Below are 23,515 nucleotides of genomic sequence, written 5' to 3'. Positions count from 1 at the left end.
TGGGGTTCGTTCATTCATTCATTCATTGGGATTCAATTTAAAATGTATTCACTACATTTGGCAGCTGTAACCTAATTGGTTGCCCTAAACTGAAATGTCAGAGGGTGCACCCATCCTACAGTATTGCAATATTGTTTTGAACACTGGTATTTCCAATAGTATTTTTAATGCAAGACTCACTGCATGGGTTGGAAGAATAGTTAATTGTGGCAGAATTTCCAGTGTTAGAAATACCACATTAGTTTAATAATTTGACATTCAGTTAATGGATTATATTTTTCCACTAGGGTTTGAATTGTCCATTTGTGTCAGCGGTCTTTGATCGCATCTGGTGCTCTTTCACAAATGAGAGCTTTTACTTCCGGCCATCCATTCCTTGATCACCCTGTCGCTCAGATTGCCTCGCGGTGGCCTTTTGTACAAAGTTATTGATAATTACCTGTTTATTGTCTTTGTTAGTGGCTATTTCTTTCCCAATTTAGTAGCAGTGGCAATGTGTGCTCACCACTTCATTGAGTTTTCATTAACTGTGGTTAAGTGAGAGAAGTATAGCAAGTAATGACAAATTTGATTGTATCAAATATACTGTGCACATAGTGGAAACAAGCCTTGTACATGTCAAGACTTTTGTAGCAATACAGATATTAAAGTTAGTGGATTATTTTCATCGGCAGCATTTAATGATAATATCAAAGCAAAACTTGAAGGTATTCATAGATAGAACTAGACCTCTGTGAAGTTGACCCCCTATCATATGCAAATCTATCTAAAAATGATGTCCAATCGTTCATAGGCCTGTCGCGATAACAAATTTTAGCGGGCCATAAATTCTCTCATAAATTATTGCGATACGCGATATTATTGCCCCCCCCCAAGTTTTTTTTTAACCAATTTACAATAACGGTAAGAATACAGTATATATCAATAATACTAGGTAATATTAAGTACACCCATTTAAACGCAATAAACGTTTACTCTTAAATTAAAAAAATACTTTTTAAGAAATCAAAACGAAAAAGAATAGACCATGCCTCTTCAACAATATCAATACCGCACAGGAACACAGAATAAATAAAATGTCTTTTTCAAGAAAAATTTAAGTTGCACTTCAATAACTTAAGCATTTAGGCACAGAGGTATAAAGTTGAAATAACACAAACAATTGCACTTCAACAACAACAGAGGAAAAATACAATAATTAAGTAGCAGTAACAAAATTTTGGCTTCACTAAGGCTAGGTTCATACTGCAGGTCTTAATGCACAAATCCCATTGGTAGCTTGGATAGGCTCCAGCACCTCCGCGACCCTCGGGAGTGAAAGCGGCAAGGAAAATGAATGAATGAATGAATGAATGAATGAATGTCATGTCTGTGTTTTTGGCGTGCCCGTTCAGACTGCCTTGCATGGGACCCGTTCAAGTATCACGTAAACGCAAATTCGCAGTCCAAGATGCGCTCAGAAAAGGGGCCCGCATGCGCAGAAGCAGCAACACAAATTACACATGCTAGCTGTATGTCATTCCACGGTGATCATATTTTGATTTCCCAAAAAATGACACAAATAACAGACATTAGACAACAACAACAGACAAGTTTATATGGACTGATAGAACGCATACACGCACGCACATACTGTAAGCCTTGACTTGTGTGCGTGACGTGACGTGGGTGTGTCAGTTTGCCCCCGTGCTCATTCGGCGCATAGAATGAAAATCGAAAATTTTCAGGCTTATCCTTTTCTTCATTTATTTTTATATGACTGTGGTCAAGCCCGCTTCTGCATAAAAGCAGAGTTCAAGCTAGAAGCTAATGCACAGCTACATCGCTCCCGTTCTGCCTGCCGCTTTCGCTTTGCTGATGTCATTGCTGCATGAATTCCGATTCAGGAGACTTGAAAGTTCAGACCCCCAGCCAACATTCTGGAAAAATGTGGCCCAGATCGGAATTAGACCACATACGAAAGTGACCCAGGTCGGATTTGAAATGGTCCACTTCAATGCCACTTATCACGTTCAGACCATCAAGTTAATGCTTCACTTGAGTCGGAAAAACACTAAAAAATCGGATTCGTGCATTAAGACCTGCAGTGTGAACCTAACTTAAGTGACAAACAACATTAAACAGAAGTAAAATGGTCTCATTTCTTCAGCTTTGTAGCGAACTACACTTTCCGTGAGGGAACGCCATTTTGCGAGATCTCGTTTGTATTTCTCAAATCAAACGATTACCTCTGTAATTGTCGAGTGACGTGATGAGGAAGGCTCCGCTTGTTGCGATGCAGTTTTCTTACCAAGCAGTGAAAACTAAAGAGGGTGATAGTGTTTCAGATGAGCATGTAGATTTGTTGTGATGGCCGTCTTGTTGAAACAACGTCCAAACACTTTGTGCAGACTGGTTCGTCCTTTTTGGTTGCCTCGCCATTTTCATTTGGTTTAAAATCAAAATATTCCCACAACGGCAATCAGCATTTTCCATCCATTTTCTTCCTCCTCACTCTGCTTGCTTGCGCCGACAGTGCGATGGTCACGCAAACTCAAATGTATAAAAGGAACCTACCCAGAAGTCAATAAAACAGAGGGTATCCTCGTCACAGCATATTGCGCTGTTGGTAACAAGGAAGCCGAACTTTTAACAACACGTCCGCCGCACATCTGCCGCACGCGCGCGCACACACGCACGTACGCACGTACGCACGTGAGGCAATAAATCGTAGGGGGAAACTTACCGCCTTCATTTTCATTTACCGTGCGATAAATGGAATTATTGCATATCGCGACAGGCTTAATCATTCATGCTGTAAAAAGTTTCATTTGTGCTGCCATCGTTTTGAAGATATTTACAATTCTTTTATAGGTCAATCTGAGGTCAACCGGCCCCCAATTTGATTCAAAATGGCTAAATATGGTGTCAATCGTTTATGATTCATATATGCTGTAAAAAGTTTTGTTTGTGCTGCTATCGTTTTTGAGATATTGATATATAGTGATCCCTCGTTACTTTGCGCTTCAAACTTTGCGCCCTCAGTCCATCACAGATTTTTATTCAATTAATAAAAATATATATAGATGAGCTGTCCCGAGCCGATCGCGTAGTCTCACTCCCTTTCCCTCTCCCTGCTCTCTGATGGTCAGGCAGTGAGTGCACTGTAGTTGCTATTAATGTTCACAATGATTGACAAACGTTTGAAGTTTGAACTTGTTTCAACTTGCCAGAGAAGCGGACTTCAAAGCGCTGCATGCGCCACTCATCGTTTAACTTGTTAAACAGTTGCTGTGGCAACTCATTGTGTGTAAGTGAGCAGCTTGAGCATATTTGAGTGGATTCACTCAATGAATAAAGCCAAGCATTTTTATGCTTTATTCTTGTTTTAAAATAATTCGGTGGGACAGTAACATGTTTAAAACTCATAACTATTACATTTGAAGTGCTTAAAAACAATTTATCAAAATACCATAATTTTCGCACTGTAAGGCGCACCTGACTATAAGCCGCCACCCACCAAATTTGACATGAAAACGGCGTTTGTTTATAGATCACCTGCACTGGACTATAAGCCGCTGATGTCCTCACTGTATTATGAGATATTAACACCGAAAGATATCGGTAACACTTTATTTGACCAAATGAACCACCATGAAGCTTTGCAGCCAATTGGTTCAAAGCTCAAGAAGCTTCATTTGGCCATCATTGTTCTCTTGGGGGCGACAGTCAACCTCTGCTCCCACTGCTGTCAATGCTGTTGTCGTCCAACATGCCTCCTAGCATAGATTGCAGCGCTACAGATGTAAATAACAATTTTTTAAAAATCATGTTCTGTGATAATTATTTCTTCAGTTACTGTTCCAGTTGTTTCACGAATTGCTAGCTATGGTATTTAGTAACACTGTATTTGACAATCGCGCCATAAGACTGTCATAAGACCATCATAATTATGACATGAAACTGCCATGAGCATTAATAAATGCTTATGACAGATGTCATTTTGTGTCATCCGGCTATTGATCTCACTTTTCATTGGATGTAAAAGATCTGAGCTGGACATAAATAGAGTTATTGACATAATTCATAATGTCATTAATGCTCATGATAGTGTAATGTCCTAATTATGACTGTCTTATGGTAGTCCTTTGACGCTGCTGTCAAAGAAAGTGTCACCTATTAACCCAAATAAATCAACAAATAAGCCACACTGGACTATAAACCACAAGATTCAAAATGAGGGAAAAAAGTGCGGCTTATAGTCCGAAAATTATATATATATATATATATATATATATATATATATATATATATATATATATATGAATGAATAAATATAAATATATATATATAAATGAATAAATAAATAAATATATATATATATATATAAATGAATGAATAAATAAATAAATATAAATATATATATATATACATGTATATTAGGGCTGTCAAAATTATCGCGTTAACGGGCAGTAATTAATTTTTTTATATTAATCACATTAAAATATTTGACACATTTAACGCACATGCCCCGCTCAAACAGATTAAAATGACAGCACAGTGTCATGTCCACTTGTTACTTGTGTTTTTTCGTGTTTTGTCGCCCTCTTCTGGCTCTTGGGTGCGACTGATTTTATGGGTTTCAGCATGATGAGCATTGTGTAATTATTGACATCAACAATGGCGAGCTACTAGTTTATTTTTTGATTGAAAATTTTACAAATTTTATTAAAACGAAAACATTAAGAGGGGTCTTAATATAAAATATCTATAACTAGTACTAACATTTATCTTTTAAGAACTACAAGTCTTTCTATCCATGGATCGCTTTAATAGAATGTTAATAATGTTAATGCCATCTTGTTGATTTATTGTTATAATAAACAAATACAGTCCTTATGTACAGTCATTTGAATGTATATATCCGTCTTATCTTTCCATTCCAACAATAATTTACAGAAAAATATGGCATATTTTATAGATGGTTTGAATTGCGATTAATTGCGATTAATTAAATTTTAAGCTGTGATTAACTCGATTAAAAATTTTAATCGTTTGACAGCCCTAACATATATAAATATAATATATATATATATATATATATATATATATATATATATATATATATATATATATATATATATATATATATATATATATATATATATATATATATATATATAAACAAATGGCACCATTTTGGGTACATTTTGCAATAAATGGGTGGGTGTGTGACGTCATCACTCGAAATTAATATCTCACCATCCCAAAAACGATAGCAGTACAAACGAAACTTTTTACAGTACAAATCAGCAAAAACTAAACTTAAACGATTGACATTTACCATACAGTGCTTGGATGTTTTGTGTAAGGTATGTTGTTTTTCTTGTAATTGTATTAGTTGGATATGATAAATTAAGAGGTTGTAGACAGTGAATGGATGATGGAGTTTTTTAGAGTGTAGCAAACATCAACCAGTTGCTCAGTTTATAGTGTGCTGTTTATCCTAAACACAGATCAAAGATTTGCTTGTGGAAAGTTCCACATTTCTAGAAATCCACGGCGTCAAATTCCAAGCATTCAGGATTGAGGTGGTTTATTTTTAAAGGCACTAAGCAGACTGACAAAGTGTGCTAAACACCACTGTCAGCAGCTCTTAACCTGTTTGTGGGCCGAGTGCCTGACAACAGCTTATCAGGCCATTTGTTATAGCCAAAGCTGATAAGGACAGAAATGGATGCACTCTCTCCTTCTTTCATACTTTTTTCAATGAAAGGATGGCTTGACAGAGTTATGTTATTTTCTGGTTAGGGCTTCAAAGGGATAGGACATTTGTGGAGAAAAGCTCAAGTCTACACTACTATTTTTTTATATTCCATACTTAAAATACTGCAAGAATCTATGGGAGTTAATGAGAATGTAGACACTAATTTGGTGATCTGGGGTGATTTATACAAATTACCATGTCACAAAAAGGTACAGTTGTGTTCAAAATTATTCAACCCCCACAGCGGATAAGTGTTTTTGCAAGGTTGACATTAATTTTTTTCTTGTTTATAATCACATCAAATAATGACATGTCAAATAGACAAATACAACTGAAATAACAAAAATACTTTTGGGAATATTCCAATTAATGGCTTTTCCGTGATTACCTCATCGACAAAATTATTCAACCCCCCAAGTCCACCACTCTTAAGAACAAAGGTTTCCATCAGGTGTTCTCAAACAGCAGATGAAAACATCTGTAGATGTGAATGGAACCCGAATGAGCAACAATTAAGCAGATTTAAAAGGACTGTGACACATGGCCTCTTCTTGGCAGTTAATGACATCTTTACAACATGGGGAAGTCTAAGGAATGGTAAAAAAAGTTCAAAGAGGAGGTCATTTCAGTTCATAAGGATCCATCCATCCATCCATCCATCCATCCATCCATCCATCCATCCATCCATCCATCCATCCATCCATCCATCCATCCATCCATCCATCCATCCATCCATCCATCCATCCATCCATCCATCCATCCATCCATCCATCCATCCATCCATCCATCCATCCATCCATCATCTGCCGCTTAATCTGGGGTCGGGTCGCGAGGGCAGGGAAGCCCTGGCTCCTCTCAATGCGGAGGAGTAGCGGCTGGACACTGAGTCCCTCCCGGATGACTGAGCTTCTCACCCTATATAAGCAAGGATATGGATATAAAAAGATAACAAATGGACTAAAAATTTCAAGAGACACAATTGGGAGCATATTCCACAAGTTTAAAGCTAAAGGCACAGTGGAAACACTACCTGAGCGTGGTAGAAAGAGGTTACTGTCTGCAACTGCTGTGCGATACCTGAAGCGAAAGGTGGAGAAAACTCCCCAGGTGACAGCTGAGGAACTATGACAGGACATGTCATAAGAAGGTATTCAGGTTTTATCCCAGACAATAAGACGCACACTGCGAAATGATAGCTTCCATGCAAGAACTCCCAGACTCACCCCCCTGCTGACTCCAAAGCACAAGAAGTATGCCAAAAACCATGTGGACAAACCACAAAGGTTTGGGATACTGTTCTCTGGAGTGATGAGACCAAACTGGAACTTTTTGGGCCAATGGATTAGCGGTACGTTTGGAGAAGAAAGAATGACGCTTTTAAAGAAAAGAATATCTGATCTACTGTGAAGTACAGTGGGAGGTCAGTCATGCTCTGGGGTTGTTTTGCTTCTTCAGCTACAGGGAATCTTCAGCGTCCCCAGGGGTTGTTTTGCTTCTTCAGTAACAGGGAATCTTCAGCGTGTGCAAGGTATAATGAATTCAGTTCAATACCAGGAGATCTTGAATGCAAATGTCATGCAGTCATTGACAAAGGTGAACCTTGGATGAGGTTGGACCTTCCAACAGGACAATCATCCTAAGCATACCTCAACATCTACCACATCTTGGTTGCAAAAGAAGTGCTGGAAGATTCTGGAATTGTCAGTTAAATCCCATTGAAAATCTCTGGTGGCACTTGAAGAAGGCAGTTACAGGACGCAAACCCCAAAATTAATGGAGTCCTTTGCCCATGATGAATGGGCAAAGATACCTGTGAATCACTGCAAGAAACTTGTGTCAATCTATGCTTCACGTCCAAAGGATGTTATTGTTGCAAAGGATGTCGTACTAAGTGCTAAAGTTATACATAGCTAAGGGGTTGAATAATTTTGTCAATGAAGTAATCACAGAAAGGCCTTAAATTGGAATATTCCCCAAAATATTTTTCTTATTTCATAATTGTATTTGTCTATTTGCCATGTCATTATTTAATGAGATTATAAAAAAGATGAAAAATAAATGTCAAACTTGCAAAAACACTTATCTACTGTGTGGGTTGTATAATTTTGAACACAAATGTATCACTAGTTTGTATTGCCATAAGCCGACCCAAATGACTAATATATGCATACTGCTGTTGTGTTTCGTCATTGGCAGATGTGCAAACTAAAATTACAGCAAATGCAATTAAAAGAAAATCTACAACCTTGTCATTGATGATTGTCTTCAAGACTGTACAAGTTATTTAAAAAAAGATTGCTTTAGTGATCCTCGTCATTGGCTTCACTGGTACCAGCATTTTGGTCGTAGGTTTGGGAAAAAAGCACAGACACGTAATATCAAATGAACATGCAACCTATGGTTTTGTTGTCAATTCTCCTCTCAGTTGTCTTGCGAGATTCACTGTAAGTGGCATCACACACGGTGATAGTTTGAAGTCCCAAATTTTTGTGCCAAATCCCAAAACTGTGCCACATGTTTATTTTGGGATCTACAGTACATCTATTGGAAGTCCCCTGCAACCTGTTGATTCCTCTTATTCTCTATTTTAGTTTTAGAGTCCTATCTCTATCTAACCCTAAGCCTTTGAAACACAGGAATGATAGTTAATACCAGTATATTTATGTTCTTAAAACAGTATACTAAGACTTATGTTTATTTTTAAAGTAAATAAAATCCTTACTGAGGTCATCTTTCTAGCCTTGGAGATGCAGATGCAGAGCTGGCAGTAGCTGATGATGATGTGGACGCCACAGCAACAGAAACCTACTGTGGAGAGTGGAAAAATGACAAGAGGACTGGATTCGGAGTGAGTCGGCGTTCCGATGGTCTACAATATGAGGGGGAATGGCTCAGCAACAAACGCCACGGCTATGGCTGCACTGCGTTTCCTGACGGCACCAAAGAGGAGGGCAAGTACAAGCAAAACATTCTCGTGAGTGGAAAGAGGAAGAACCTGATCCCGCTCCGGGCCAGTAAAATCAGAGAAAAGGTGGACCGAGCCATGGAGGGAGCACAAAAGGCAGCAGACATCGCACGCCAGAAAGCGGAGATTGCTCTGTCAAGGTACTTATACCTGTTTTGGCCAGCTCTCAAAACTGTATGTGCTGTTTTACTATTTCAATTTCTTCATTGGCTTGGGATTTATAAAAATCATTCACATCATACACACACCCAAATAATCGCCGAAATAATATTATGTGATTTTTCAGAAACACAAGAAACTGAACCATTTGTTTCTATCATTTATCTAAAAAAACATTACTTTTTCAGTTGTTTTAAGGTTACAATATAAGTCCTTCATTTTCTTCAGAGTCTTCAGATCAGGGTATACAGTATATGCGGTATATACAGTATATTCCAAAACATACCTGAGTCGCTCTGGAAATGGCTGAACCTCAACATGTCTCAGTTTGTGCCACAATCCAGATTCAGTGATCCCTCGCTGCTTCGCGCTTTAAACGTCGCGCCCTCAGTCCATCGCGGATTTTTTTCAGTTAAGAAAAAAGAAAATACAGATGGGCTGTCCCGAGCCGATCGCGTAGTCTCCCACTCCCTCCCTCGCTCTCCTTGCTCTTTGTTCAGGCAATGCACTGGAGTTGCTTAGTTAATGATGATTGATAGAGGTCTTCTGTTTGATCTTGCCACAGATCCCTGGAAGCCTCAGCATCAAAGCGCCGCATGCGTCAATCATTGTTTAACTTGTTAAACAGTTGCTGTGGCAACTCATTGTGTGTAAGTGAGGAGATGGAGCGGATTTGAGTGGACTCACTCAATGAAGCATTTAATAAAGACAAGCATTTTTATACTTTATTCTTGTTAAAAATAATTCGGTGGGACAGTAACTTGTTTAAAACATAATTATTACATTTGAAGTGCTTAAAAACATTTATTAAAATATTAATATACATAAGTTTTTTAAATTATACTTTGGGGGGAAAAAGTGAAAAAACCCCATCTCTTATATGTATCTCTTTCAATTGCTAAATCTGAATAAATGAATTGAACACACACACACACACTCACACACACAAAAAATCACGGTTATTCAATTATCGTGGCGGGTTCTGATCACCATTAACCGCGAAAAACAAGGGATCACTGTATACACGAGCTGACAGTCCTCCCAAAATTAATAACTGCATCGGGATGCCGATCGATCGGGTCCGATCACATCATTTTCAAAGTATCGAATCGACAAAAAAATATCGGCCATGCCTTTTTTTAATAATATTTTCTTAATTAAATCATTTTCTAATTGTATTTAACGTTACAGACATAATATGTTTCACTCTTCCAGAGTCTTTAGTTTAGGCTTAAGGTAGGGTTATCAAATTTATCCTAATAACGGCGGTAATTAGTTTTTTTAAAAAAAAATGTATCACGTTAAAATATTTAATGCAATTAATGCATGCGCTGCACGACCCACTCACGCATTGTCGCGCTCAATCTGTAATGGCACCGTTTTACCCATACAGAGAGATAAAAGGCAGCGTAAAATGAGTAGAGTGAATTTTGGCAGCCTTTGGAGACTTTTTTTAATTGGCTAAAGCCGTACAATCCCTCTCCCTATGATTAGAAATATCATGGGAAGCAATGTGGGGAATCAAGGTAGCAATTGATCTTTAACTTAACACCTTATGTTATTTGCCAACGCAGAGAAGATATATCAATTGGTAGCACTACGCACAGTCATGGTTCCACTTCCCATCATGCATTTGGGCATGACTACAGTATCATTTACTGAAAGCTCAACAAATACATTAGATGGCAATATTTAGTCACAATATACAAAGTCACAAGTCTTTCTATCAGTGGATCCCTCTCACAGAAAGAATGTTAATAATGTAAATGCCATCTTGAGGATTTATTGTCATAATAAATAAATACAGTACTTATGTACTGTATGTTTTATTCATTTTTTTCTTAATGCATTGCCAAAATGTATATGATCGGGAAAAATTATCGGGAATGATTGGAATTGAATCGGGAGCAAAAAAAAGCAATCGGATCGGGAAATATCGGGATCGGCAGATACTCAAACTAAAACGATCGGGATCGGATCGGGAGCAAAAAAACATGATCGGAACAACCCTAATTATTATTGTTTCAAGTTTATTAACAATAGAGCAAACCTACTCCAACTTTGCGGTTTGAGTACCTTTTTTCTAGTGATATCTGACAGTCAATGACTGTCAGTGTGGAGAGAAAGAGAGGAGGAAACGTATATTGACATGTATATTTGTTATATACTGGTATATAAAAAGTTATGCATTGGACCATGACACAAATTTACGCTTAACTTTGGTTACAGTCAAAGCCTGCACCTGTGGAGGTGTTGGCATATCCTGATTTTCGTGCAGACACAAGGCGCCTGTTTGCCAATTTAGCAGATTGCTTTGAGTCCTTGAAAATGCCTCCATGGAGGTCTACGCTGTGCTAGACTTTGGTCATGAAAATAGAACCTGTAATATAAACATAAAAACTCGTTCCAGCACAATTGGGCGAAATTCAAAGGCGCAGTACGCGAGAGAAACACAACGGGCGGATTGATAAAAGTTGGGTTAAATTTTACTTAAATTGGTGCTTTCGGAAGGAATGTTAAAACTTTTTTAAGCTGTTTAAACTTGTATGACTGTTGCTTACTTAAAGAAGCATCTACACTCGAATGATAAAATATAGAGACTTACAATGTGTGAGCTGTAAACTGCATGTAAATTCAACAAAATTATTCCAAAAATGACCCAACACCAAAATACGTTGGGATGCACCATTTTTATGGGGGGTTGGGGGGGGGGGGTTCATATTCTGGTCTGTTTTGAATCATTTTCTCGTGACAGATGGATTTCATTCTGCTTTTGAGACTAATCTCAATAGAAATACTTTTCCAAGGATGCACTTCAGAATCATTTCTGGAAAACATTGTCAAAGTACTTTGACAGTGACACCTGTTGACATTTATTTTTCAACTGCACTCGGAAGGTGTACCTACAAGTCTTTCCGCCATTCACAGGCGGAAGGAGTTTTAACTGTGACTTTATATAGTTGGTGAATTCATGATTTGCATGAGTGTTCTGTGAGTAAAAGTATGTAAAAGGTGAGCATTTGTTCAGCTTACTAGTAGCAGGCTAAACTCTTTTGTCAAGTCAAATATGCACCATAGAGTATATATATACTGTATATACACAGTAGTATATACAGAATATACAATCGAGCTGATGGCGATAATGTCAAATGTTAGTATGTGCGTGTGGCTCCTAGTGCTGTCTCTATTGTCGAAAAGGCTCTTTGAGTGGTAAAGGTTGCCAACCCCTGAACTATATAGTATTTCAAAGTGTACAATGATTTGATTCGATTTAATGTGAACAGTTGCACCTAAAGCAATAATAAGTACAAATCGATTTTGATTTTTTTGACTTTGTTGCTGAAACATTTCAGACATTTGAACGAAAAACATTGATTTTAACAAAACAACATATCTAAAAGATAATGCTGTTGTAACAATCCGGTTATATATATCGTAGTTAGGGCTGTCCCAAACAACTATTTTTCTCCAGATTTGTAAGCAGACTTTTTTAACGATTAGCAACTATTTTACTAGTTTGTCGCCCCGCCCCTACCCCCGTTTTGGTGTTGTTGTTGTTGTTGTTGTTGTTAATACTAATCTAGCAATAAAATTTTTGTTGACATATTCACAAAAATATTTTGGAACACTTAAATTCTTTATTAAAGTACAAATATAAATAACAATAATAAATCACAAATAAACAATGAGGTCAAATGCTGATATCATTAACTAATGCAAAAGAATGCAATGTAAACAGATCCAGAACACTGTGACTTCACCTTTCCAACATGGTTCAAAACAATTCTTAATAAAAACTACATATTGAAAATATGTAGCATTAATATTATAGTATACTACTATATGTATTTACATAATATGTTATATATAAAGTAAGATTAGTGCTGTTATGGACTATAGTAAGCAGGCTAGTGTTTCCATTTATTTATTTATTTTTTTAAACACACAAGGTGTATACGTCATTCAAGAAAAGTTTAGGGCAAAAAAATTGCCCGTGAGTTTAAGATGACGCCCGCCATGCTAAATGCTAATGCTGCACGAATGCTATGCTAACAGTGCTGTCATGGACTATAGTAAGCAGGCCAGTGTTTCCATTAAAAAAAAAATTTTTTTAAACACACAAGGTGTATAAGTCATTCAAGAAAAGTTTAGGGCAAAAAAAATTGCCCGTGAGTTTAAGATGACGCCCGCCATGCTAAATGCTAATGCTGCACGAATGCTATGCTAACGGTCCAAGCATCCTTGCATTGTGTTTGCAATGGCGTCACAACCCCCTTCCCTCATCCCCCTCCCGCTCTGCACTCTCCGTGTTTCTCAGATATCTCTCGCGTCGTTCAAGTTACCAAATTGCAGTAAAGCACGCCTTTACATCCTCAGTAATGGTAATGGTGTTGCAAAGATGGGAAAAGTAATTAACAAGATTATTCACTACTGACAAAAATAACAGTTATACTCTAACGCCGTTATGAACAACACTGGGTATATGGAGTTACGATCTTCCAGCTTGTTGTTTCCTGTCGTGTTCCAAAATTACAACTGTGTGACGAAGCTTCAAGTGTTCATTCACGGCCGATGTCCTGCCGTGGTATGCAGTTGCAAGCTTGGCATTGAAGAGACCGCACACACAGTGTACCCTCCTTCGTTTCGTTGAAATAGGTCCATGCTTTGGCCACTCTGGTGCGCTTTTTTGGCTTTGTGTCGCTTTTCCCGCTTGTGCTCCGCCATTCTCAACTTTCCACGTATATATTTTTTTAACCCTTTATTCACTGTCGACGGGATGATGAGCTCGTCGACGCATTTACAGCATTGATGATGTCGACTTGTCAACTTGTCGGGGCAGCTCTAATCGTTATACCCCTAGTATCAAGTAAGTGGTTGTTAACCTGGCTTCAATTGAACCCCAGGGGTTCACTTGAGTCCCAGGGGTTTGGTGAGTAAGTCTAAGGGGTAAAGGTTAAGACCTGCAGGCCCCCTATTTTCCAATGCTGACGAAATCTATGCAAAGTGGCATTTTAGACCAAATTTTTGCCCCCAATTTACATGATTTATTCCATTTCTTTCAACTGCTAGCCCTCTCTCTGATGGGAGAATAAACTGGTTTGCAGTATTGGTTTTGTCATTGATGACGATAACGAAAATATTTAATCTACGCACTATTTTTTCATGACGAGTTAAAAACATGTCTTCGGAGACTAAAACATAACGAGATGAATGCCAGTTTTTGTCTGACGAGACGAGAATGAGATGGAAATTCCCCATAGTTTCTGTTATAAGTTCACAGTGTGTGACATTTTCTCATCGTATGTCTAGCATGCATCGTAGCAGTGTTTGGTCTTGTCACTCATGTGATGTGCTGTGCCCTCCCCCCCAATTCCAAAAAGTTCTGTCAATGCACCTGTGAAACTCGTGGGGATCTGTATCTTTAACAAGTTTAAAGTGCGTACAACAAAATTAAAAAAGGCCTTAAATAGCATTATTATGTCATTTAGAATTATATTTTGAGACAATTCGACTATATACAACAATTTAGCAAAGCGCACATAACGAGAAATTAGTCTTTAATTTCGCCGTTTAGCCACGCCTACTATTATAGGGCTCTAGCGTCCCCAACAGGAAGATGACATCGGCAGGGTCAGGGTTTCATCTGATTTAGAATTCAGCCCATTGAGGAGGAATTATTCAGCGCGAGGAAAATGCGAGAGGACCACAAAATGCCATTGTTTCAGTCTATCTACTCCAATATTTTTACAGGATATTCTTTTTATCGAAGTATTTTTCCCCAATTGCTAAATAAATGGTATGATCATGACAAATAACAGTCTTGTGCTAAATAGAATGTGAAATGATAAACAAGCATTTATTCAGTACGACATGGCAAAATTACTCCATAATGGTCAAAAGAGTCGACTTCACCTTTACTGTCGCACCTCCCGAACTATATTTTATGCCACCGTAGTTAGTCCGGCTTTTGTCATTTGCCTGTCCTGGTTTCGGAGAATGTAAACAAACCATGAGGCGTGACAGCTAGCTGAAGTGCTAACCCGAATCGAGTGACGTCTCAAAGTCTTATTTTCACTTTTCGAAGTGAAAAATCACACAAAACAACCCCGGATCATATCACACGGCAGCGGGCTTGTCGATAGTCTTCGACGATCGGCAACCCGCCTGGCGGCGAGCAAGTTACAGCTCATTCCCCTGCCGCGGAAAGGAGAGCTCTCCAGGGAAGCAGCTGGAGAGTACCGCCGGACACACTGGCCGATGTCAGAGGAGCCCATAGCTGCCACATGGTCAACACGAATATGGCGTAAAATAATGCTTTACTACACAGCGAAAACCTAAATAGTTAAGAAACTGGCGTGCAGTTGTTGTGCAGCTAACATGTCAGGATGCGGCCATTTTTTACACAAACATACAATTTCTGATGGGGTTGAAAATTTCACAGAACATCGGGCACACGAAGAGGGCAATAAGCTGAGTATAGAGGAGGGTGAGCAAACAAGCCGCCGGTCATCGGCTGAGTGGCATTCTCGGTGGACAATCAGCCACAAAATGCAAGCCACCTCCGTATTAAAATGTGGGCCATGATCCCGTTACTTGACATAATACAAAATATAATGTTCACTCACGTCCTCGTAAGTCCAATGGTCCCACAGTAGTAGGGCTTGTTTTGGCCAATACCTGATGTGAATGCGAATCTTTTGAAACTCAAAAAGGCTCACACGCCTCTCCCTGGTGCAGTAACAATTTTCTGCAGTTGTTTGGCTGGCATGTTTTGAAAAATAAACAAATTAATCTGCAAAATCATCTGAATCCGCAGTCCATCTGCATTCTATAAAGCAATGTTGTATTGTGAGATGCTGACCCGGAAGTCACTCATTTTCATGCCGCAGGATTCAAAAATTGAATATATAAAACGATCGCTTCCACACACATCCAAGCGGTCCATTTCATTCAGGAGCATAAGACACCGCGTGAAATATGAAACAAACATGCTTTTTGGTGTCATACGCACTTTTAGAACCACTGTAACAAGTTAAATATGCAACGAGGCTCAAGAGGAATAGACACAATATACGTGGTCACAATACTGCAAGACTAGCCTTGTTTTCATGTGTATCATTATTATTAGTAGAAGATTTATTTAGTATATTATATTTAATATACTGTATAGTATACATATGTTTAGTATCTTTTTAAAATGTTAATGCAAGTTTGTGTGACTGTTTGACTGTGCAAGAAAACACTCTGAGCTGAAACCTTTGACCTTATTTAAATTAAAAAAAAAAAAAAAAAAAAAAAGCAAAATTTTTTCTGACAGTATGGGAAATATATTTTGAATCATTTAGTGGAAAATGCATTACTTTGACTTTCTAAAGTTAAAAGTTTCCATACAAATTTCAAAAGCAGCTAAATCTATTTGGTGTTTTGGGGCGCAAAATATGATATGGTATCCTGAAAAGTTGCCAAATCTAGCCTAAAACTACTAAACTGGCATGAATGGTCATAAGACAATCCTCAGTCTGAGCCCGCTTGATGAGATTGGTCTAGTAGTTTGCTTGCCACTGAAAGATAGATGTTGACCTGATGCCAAATGAGTATAATCACGTTGAATTTACTCCCTTGCTGATATGTGATGATGTCGTATTATACGGTACATGTTGACCAACAAGCTCACAACACAAAAAAAAACATTACAGTAGTCTCATTCAGTGATAACACTTTACATCTCTGTCTCAGTGCAGTTGGTAGGGTTAAACACCCAATCTCTGGCAAAGAAAGACACATGAGTTGAGTATATTTTTCTAGCAAGGAGAGCTATCTGCAAGCCTCATGCTCCAGACCAGCTGTGAGTTTCCAGCAGGACCCATTTCCTACTTTATTGTGATTGGGAAGGTAACATAGAATACTCACTCATACATGTTTACAGGAAACTAAAATAACCCCGGTCTTTGTTGATGTGACTCAGAGATTCATCAACCCGGACCTCCAATCCTCAGTCTTCCACACAGCGGTCACATGCAATTCCTTTGTTGTTGTTCACACCAGGTTGATGAGTTTATTACTTGCACACAGCAAAGTCCTCAATTTGAAGCATGAGGCACGTGCAAACATCAAAAGCAACAGTATGAAGAACAACATAAAGAAAGAATACAGTATGAGTCACCATGTTTGTACAATTGTTCTAACAACAGTTTACATATACAGTAGTAGCAACCAATGATCATTCCCCCATGTTTCCTGCTATACTGTGTGTGTGTTTGATCTGTCCTCATCATGTGGGTCGTGCTTCCCCGTCATACTGTCGGATCACTGTGGCTGAATTGTTTATTATGTTATCTCTGCCCGATTAGGAACAGGATTACAGTTAAGGTGGAAGTAGGATTAGGGAGGTTATAGTACAAGTCTTACGCCAAATGACGCGAGACCATCTGGATCTGTGTTTGACTGTCATGACTCACTTGAAGAGCAATGAGATTTAACCCAAACCGGGATGTATTTGTTTTGTTCATGGGTGTGATCTTATTAAGACTTCCACTGTTGCAATCCTCCCGAACAGGTAAATTAGGGTTCACATCATGCTCAGGACAAAAAATATTAAAATCAACACTAGTTGGTTGAAAGATGCTAATCTATTTATTTACTATTGTTAAGGTGTACTGCAAAAAAGGCAAGAACAGTAGGCTCAATGGAGGAAAAAAATGGAAAAAAATACACCAAATACAATCCATGCAGTTTTCAGATGCAGTTTTTACATGTTGATTTTGTTCATTAAAGGAAAACAATTCTAATCTCTATCTAATTAGCAACCCAGTATAAAGAACAAAAACAAACAAACAAACAAACAAAAAAAGTACTGTAATTTTCGTACTTTAAGCGACTACTTTTTTCCTTCATTTTGAATCCTGTGGCTTATACTCCAGTGCAGCTTATTTGTTTTTTTATTTGGGTTAATAGATAACACTTTATTTGACAGAGGTGTCATAATACTGTCATAAGACCGTCATAATTATGACACGACACAGTCATGGGCATTACTGAATGCTTATGACAGATGTCATTAAGTGTCATCCGGCAAATTATGTCACTAACTCCATTTATGTCCAGCTTGGATCCATTACATCCATTCAAAAGTGAGATAATTTGCCGGATAACACTAAATGACATCTGTTATCAGCATTCATTAATGCTCATGACAGTGTCATGTCATAATTATAATTGTCTAATGACAGTCTTATGGCGCCATTGTCAAATAAAGTGTTACCAAAAACCATAACTAGCAATTCATGAAACACTGGAACAGTAACTGTGAGACTTAATTAGCACAGAACATGAATTTTGATGGTTATTTACATCTGTAGTGCTGCAATGCATGCTTGGAGGAATGTTGGACAACAACAGAGTTGACAGCAGGTGGCAGCAGAGGTTAACTGTCTCCCCCAAGGGAGCAATGATGGCCAAATTAAGCTTTGCAGCAAATTGGTTCAAAGCTTCATGGTGGTTCATTTGGTTTCATGACAGTTGTATGATGCCGCTGTCAAAGGGTTTGTATCCGGTGTTACTGGTTAAAATATTTTGGTGTGAATATCCCATAATAAAGTGGGGACAGCTGTGGCTTATAGTCCAGTTCGGCTTATGTATGAACAAATGCTGTTTACGTGCCAAATTTGGTGGGTGGCGGCTTATAATCAGGTGCGCCTTATAGTGCGAAAAGTACGGTAACCGGTGTTGAACCAGGAACTTAACAGTTGTTAGTCGGACTTAATTTTACGGATCACCTTCTGATAACCTCCGGTTACTCCTGGCCAATCAAGAAAAAATTAAATAGAGCTTGAAATAGAAGCATAAAAAAGAATTTAAATCAGGGTTACAAAGCCATTTGTAAACCTTTAAGGCAACCCACAGTGAGACCAATTATCCACAAATGTAGAAACAGTAGTGTACATTGCCAGGTGTTTCCAGCCAATAAAAATGACCCTAAGACCACAGCGACCCCTCATTTTCCCCAGTTAACCGGTTTTCATGACAATTAAGAAACAAAGCAAAAGTGGCCGAGTCCCAAGGAAAAAAATAATGTTGCCTAAAACCAACATATCCAGTAGGTCCATCTTAATTTTGTAAATCAAATCAATAAAAACATCTGAATGATTCCCAAGCCTTCTTAGAGAATAGTGTACGGCATGACAGGACATTTTTTTCTCCAGCAGCACAATTCTCAGTCCTAGTAAACACTTGAATGCAGTTGTTTGTGCTGAGGGTGGTCCAACCAGTTATCTGTAATTTGTAAAGATTGCCAATCCTTTTTTCGCAAAGGAAATGCGAAGTCAGGTATTCCACGAAAGAAAGAAAAAACCCCCCACTTCATTTACCTTTTTAAGCATACTTGTTTACAATGTGAATGCTCTTGCCTGTGCATGAAAGAAAATGCATGAGCTGAATTAGGAAAAGGCCAATCCTATTAGACTTGATGACTCTGTTAAGGACATTTACTAACACAGCAACCTCACTTCCAACATGACATGAAGAAATAAAACTGTTTTAACTTTTCTCAGTCATCATGTGGTTTTTACTCCCTTATAATTTCTATAGCCAGTCATTTAGGAATTCTTCATTTTCTGTAAGAACCCAACAGAGCAACAAACAAAACATGCATCCATTCAGACTAGCTTTTTGTAGTGCTCGGTTACACGACATCAAATAGACATTGAAAATATAACAATAGCTGCTGACAAAATTTTTTAGCCAATGCTTCTACAGACTCGTACATTTTATTCAAATACAAATGTCTTGAAACACATCTTACTATGTTTTAAATACTGCCCCCCTCATTTCACTATTGGTTGTCTAACAAGTCTTTATCTTGTGCTTAATGAGCCTTGCTTTGATAAATGGAAACCCAACATTTGTCTAAGTGTGCATGAAGAGTGTTCTTGCATGAAGACAAATATATTAGGCAAAACTCTACTACAGCATATCTGTTCAAAATGGTTTCACAAGTGCGTTTTATATTCTGCTTTGTTACATTTATGTAAATGCTACAAATGGGACGCTTCACAGATTTTCTTTTTGTGGCAAATGACAATCAGTCATCGTCAGTCAACCATCACATACTTTACATACACAACAGAAGCGAAGCTTCAGTATGACAAAACTATACACTACTTGCACACAGAAACATACAGTAGATCAGGATCCCCGTAGCAGAAACAAAACAGACTTACTGCTGGACGAACAGAGACCAAACATCCTGTATCGGGATTTGGTACCCCATGTTCCTTTTTCTTTTTTTTTTTTAACATGTCCTGCTCAGCTGCTTGAAAATATAGAATAGTTATTAAGATGCACCGATACCAGTATCGGCAGGGGGGCCGATCCTGCCCGAAATGGTGGTAACGGTATCAGCGAGTACCAACAAAGAGGTCACCAATACCATTTATCGGTCCAGTTTTATAACACTTGACCGCAGCCTTTTTTTCTCCTGACGCTCACAACATTCTCTGTTGTGTGATGACACGTGATCACTTTGCATGCCAAGCAGCTATCGCTATTTTCCTGCTCCAGACCAATGAGAGCGGGCCAATAGCCTCTCTTAACCAATGCCGGGCAGCTTTTTCATATGTAGGAAAAACAAACTACAAGAGGAAAATGTCGGCTGCCTGGAAATATTTCCATCGAGTACAATGGCTGTCGCTGATTTGCGGCCAGAAAGTTTCGAGAGGTGGAGTTAAATCGGCCAGTTTCAATACCTCGAACCTGATAAAACATTTGAAGATGAAATGTGAACGAACACAAAGAGTTTGATGCTACAACAGCAGCAACTTCTACCAAGAGAAAGGGGGCTGGACGGGAGCAACAAACCCTGGTCAGCTCATTTCGCCTACTTTACTTTTATTGTCTTTAACTGAAAGAAATGCCGCAGTAATTTGAGACCTGTTTCAAAAGCAGGGTTGCCACCTTTCAGAAATAGAAATAAGGGGTGCCCCCCTCGCGTCCAAAGCCATACAGGCGACTAAAAAAAGGGACATCTCCATAACTCCTAAAATGCATAGAAATGTATCTAGTTATATACATTCCGTATTGGTTCAATACGGAACACAACTTTTAATTCCCAATTTGGGACGATTCTTTCTTTCAAAGGACAGGTAGCAAGCCTATTCAAAAGTGCTGTAGAAGTAAGCAAAGTAAGCGAAGCTAAGTGGCTAAGTGTGTGTTGCTGCCGATGCACAGAGAGGGTGGTTAATAGAAAGACAGGATGCTGTGGTCAATTATTATTACTTATAATGTCATGGAAATGTCACTTTTTGGCCTTTAAAAGCCAAAACTCAGGGTTTAAAAAAGTTTATTCTTTCATTGTATTTTTACTTTCTTACTGCTGGGATAATATATACATGTTTTAATTGCATGAATTTAGCAGTATTTTGGCCTTTAAGAGTCAAAAATGTATTTAACTAATTTGCAATCAAAAGTTCCACTATATATATATATATATATATATATATATATATATATATATATATATATATATATATACGATTAATTACGATTAATACATTTTGAAGCTGTGATTAACTCGAAAATTAATTATTCGTAATTAATTGCAATTCAAACCATCTCTAAAATATGCCATATTTTCCACAAGATGGTATTAACATTATTAACATTCTTTCTGTTAAAGGGATCCACGAATAGAAAGATTTGTAGTTCTTAAAAGGTAAATATGAGTACAAGTTATGGTAATTTTATATTAAAACCCCTCTTAATGTTTTCATTTGAATAAAATTTGTAAAATTTTCAATAAAAACAAAAATAAACTAATAGCTCGCCATTGTTGACGTCACCGAGCAGGACGTCACACTGGCTCCTTGCCGTTCTTCCGCAGTGTCTTTAACTGTGTAAGGTATTGATTGAAATACGCCACAAGGTGTCAATGGCGAGTTTTAAATTAATTAGAGATTTAGCCAAGGCAAAGTCTGAGGAAGTTTTATGTGTATTTTGCATAGCTATTTTGATTGGGAATGCCAGTTTTCTTTGCATTCAGCACTTTTCTTTTTGTGAACATTATTTTTTTAAAAGATAGGAATATTGTTTTGGTTGTGCTTTCACTAAATTATACTGTATCGACTTAACTGTTCTGCCCAAATGCATGATGGGAAGTTGGGCAACCATGAATATCAGTGGTGGCTGCAAATGGTATATGTTCTGCATCGTGTTCAACAAAGCATGTTAAGAAAAAGAGCATCGCCTGTCATTCTTCCCCTTCGCTCGCCACAATGGTTATGATTGTTGTGAAAAAGCTGCCAAAGCTTATGCCAATAAAAGGCGCGGTCCAATGAACGCCTGTGTCCACTCGCATTTCTCTGCCTTTTCGCTCTCAGTGTGGTAAAACTGCGTCACTGTAAACTGTTTGAGACAATGCATGAGCGGTCATTCCCTGCATGCGTTAAATGCGTGAAATATTTTAACGTGATCAGTTAAAAAAATTAATTACTCCCCGTTAACGCGATAAATTTGACAGCAATAATAATATACAGTATATATAAATTTCAAACGAAGTGGTAGCGGTATCGGCCGATACTACACAGCCAGGTATCGGAATCGGGGACAAAAAAATGGTATCGGTGCAACACTAAGTAATGCCTTTTAATGCTGGAACAGCACATTTTATGTGCTACATTGAAGTTTGAGATATTCCCTTTGTGGTTGTTTGCATTATGGACTATATTAAAAAATGCAGATGAACTGAAAAAGGTAAAAATGGAACAGATAGAACATACATGGTAAATGGAGAGTACTTATGTATCACATTTATCTACATGTTTACGATGCCCAAAACGTTTTACATTAGCACACATTTATGGTACTGTTGCCATTCAAGGTGCTGACAACCCATTTGGGGGCAAATAAGGGTTTAGTGCCTTGTCCAAGGGCACTTTGACAGTGGGCTGGGAATCGAACCGTTGACCCTGCGATCCCAGGACAACTCGAGCTACCAACTGTGCCACAGCCGCCCCATGACATGGTAAATAGGGATTACAGAAAAATGACAATATAAATGCTACCTAACTATAAGTAGCATTATAAAGCTGTCACAACTTCATTTAATGAGGTGACAACCTGTGAGGAAGGGATACACCAGCTAACCGATTCCATAGGGAAAGGGAGGGCAGGAAAGAATACGCTAGGACAGGGCAGGGTTATTGCAACGGCAATTCTATTGAGGTGAAGTTGGGAACCTATATGAAGACTAAAGATCTGAGAGAATTAGTTAATTGATATCCTAACGTTAGTCCAGGCACAGGTTGCTAAATCCCAATATGTATCTAATGATGCCTATTTGTAAGTGTACCCTGTCTTACATGCATGTTAGTCATTCGGTGTATGAAAATACTGGGCAGGCAACCAGCCAATCAAGCAACCATTGGAGGGGACACCATCCATCTCCCAAGACCCATGGTGGTCCCACAGTCCCACCAGGATGCCCACAAGTGTAAGGCGGGGAAAGCAGCCCCCCACCCCATCCAGCCAAAAATGACCAGGACGCGCCACATCCATATTCCCTTACATCCTTATCGTACAGTGTACAAGTGTCGTAGAGTTTTTGGGTTTTTGTGCAGCTGGTGTTGGTATCCAGCAAGATACCTTTTTTC

General features: G+C 38.3%; 1 protein-coding gene across 1 annotated transcript in view; it reads left to right on the top strand.

Annotated features, from left to right (window-relative positions):
• jph3b (junctophilin 3b) overlaps positions 1 to 23,515 on the top strand; it is a 117,584-nt gene that overhangs the window by 50,229 nt on the left and 43,840 nt on the right. Inside the window, exon 3 of the mRNA XM_057836940.1 lies at positions 8,486 to 8,851. Coding sequence (XP_057692923.1) covers positions 8,486 to 8,851 — 366 coding nt within the window. The remainder of the gene's footprint in view (positions 1 to 8,485; positions 8,852 to 23,515) is intronic.

The sequence above is a fragment of the Corythoichthys intestinalis genome, chromosome 5 (genome assembly GCF_030265065.1).
Source record: "Corythoichthys intestinalis isolate RoL2023-P3 chromosome 5, ASM3026506v1, whole genome shotgun sequence".
Taxonomy (NCBI): domain Eukaryota; kingdom Metazoa; phylum Chordata; class Actinopteri; order Syngnathiformes; family Syngnathidae; genus Corythoichthys; species Corythoichthys intestinalis.
The sequence above is the reverse complement of the archived record's forward strand: the minus strand, read 5'-3'. Positions and strand labels throughout refer to the sequence as shown.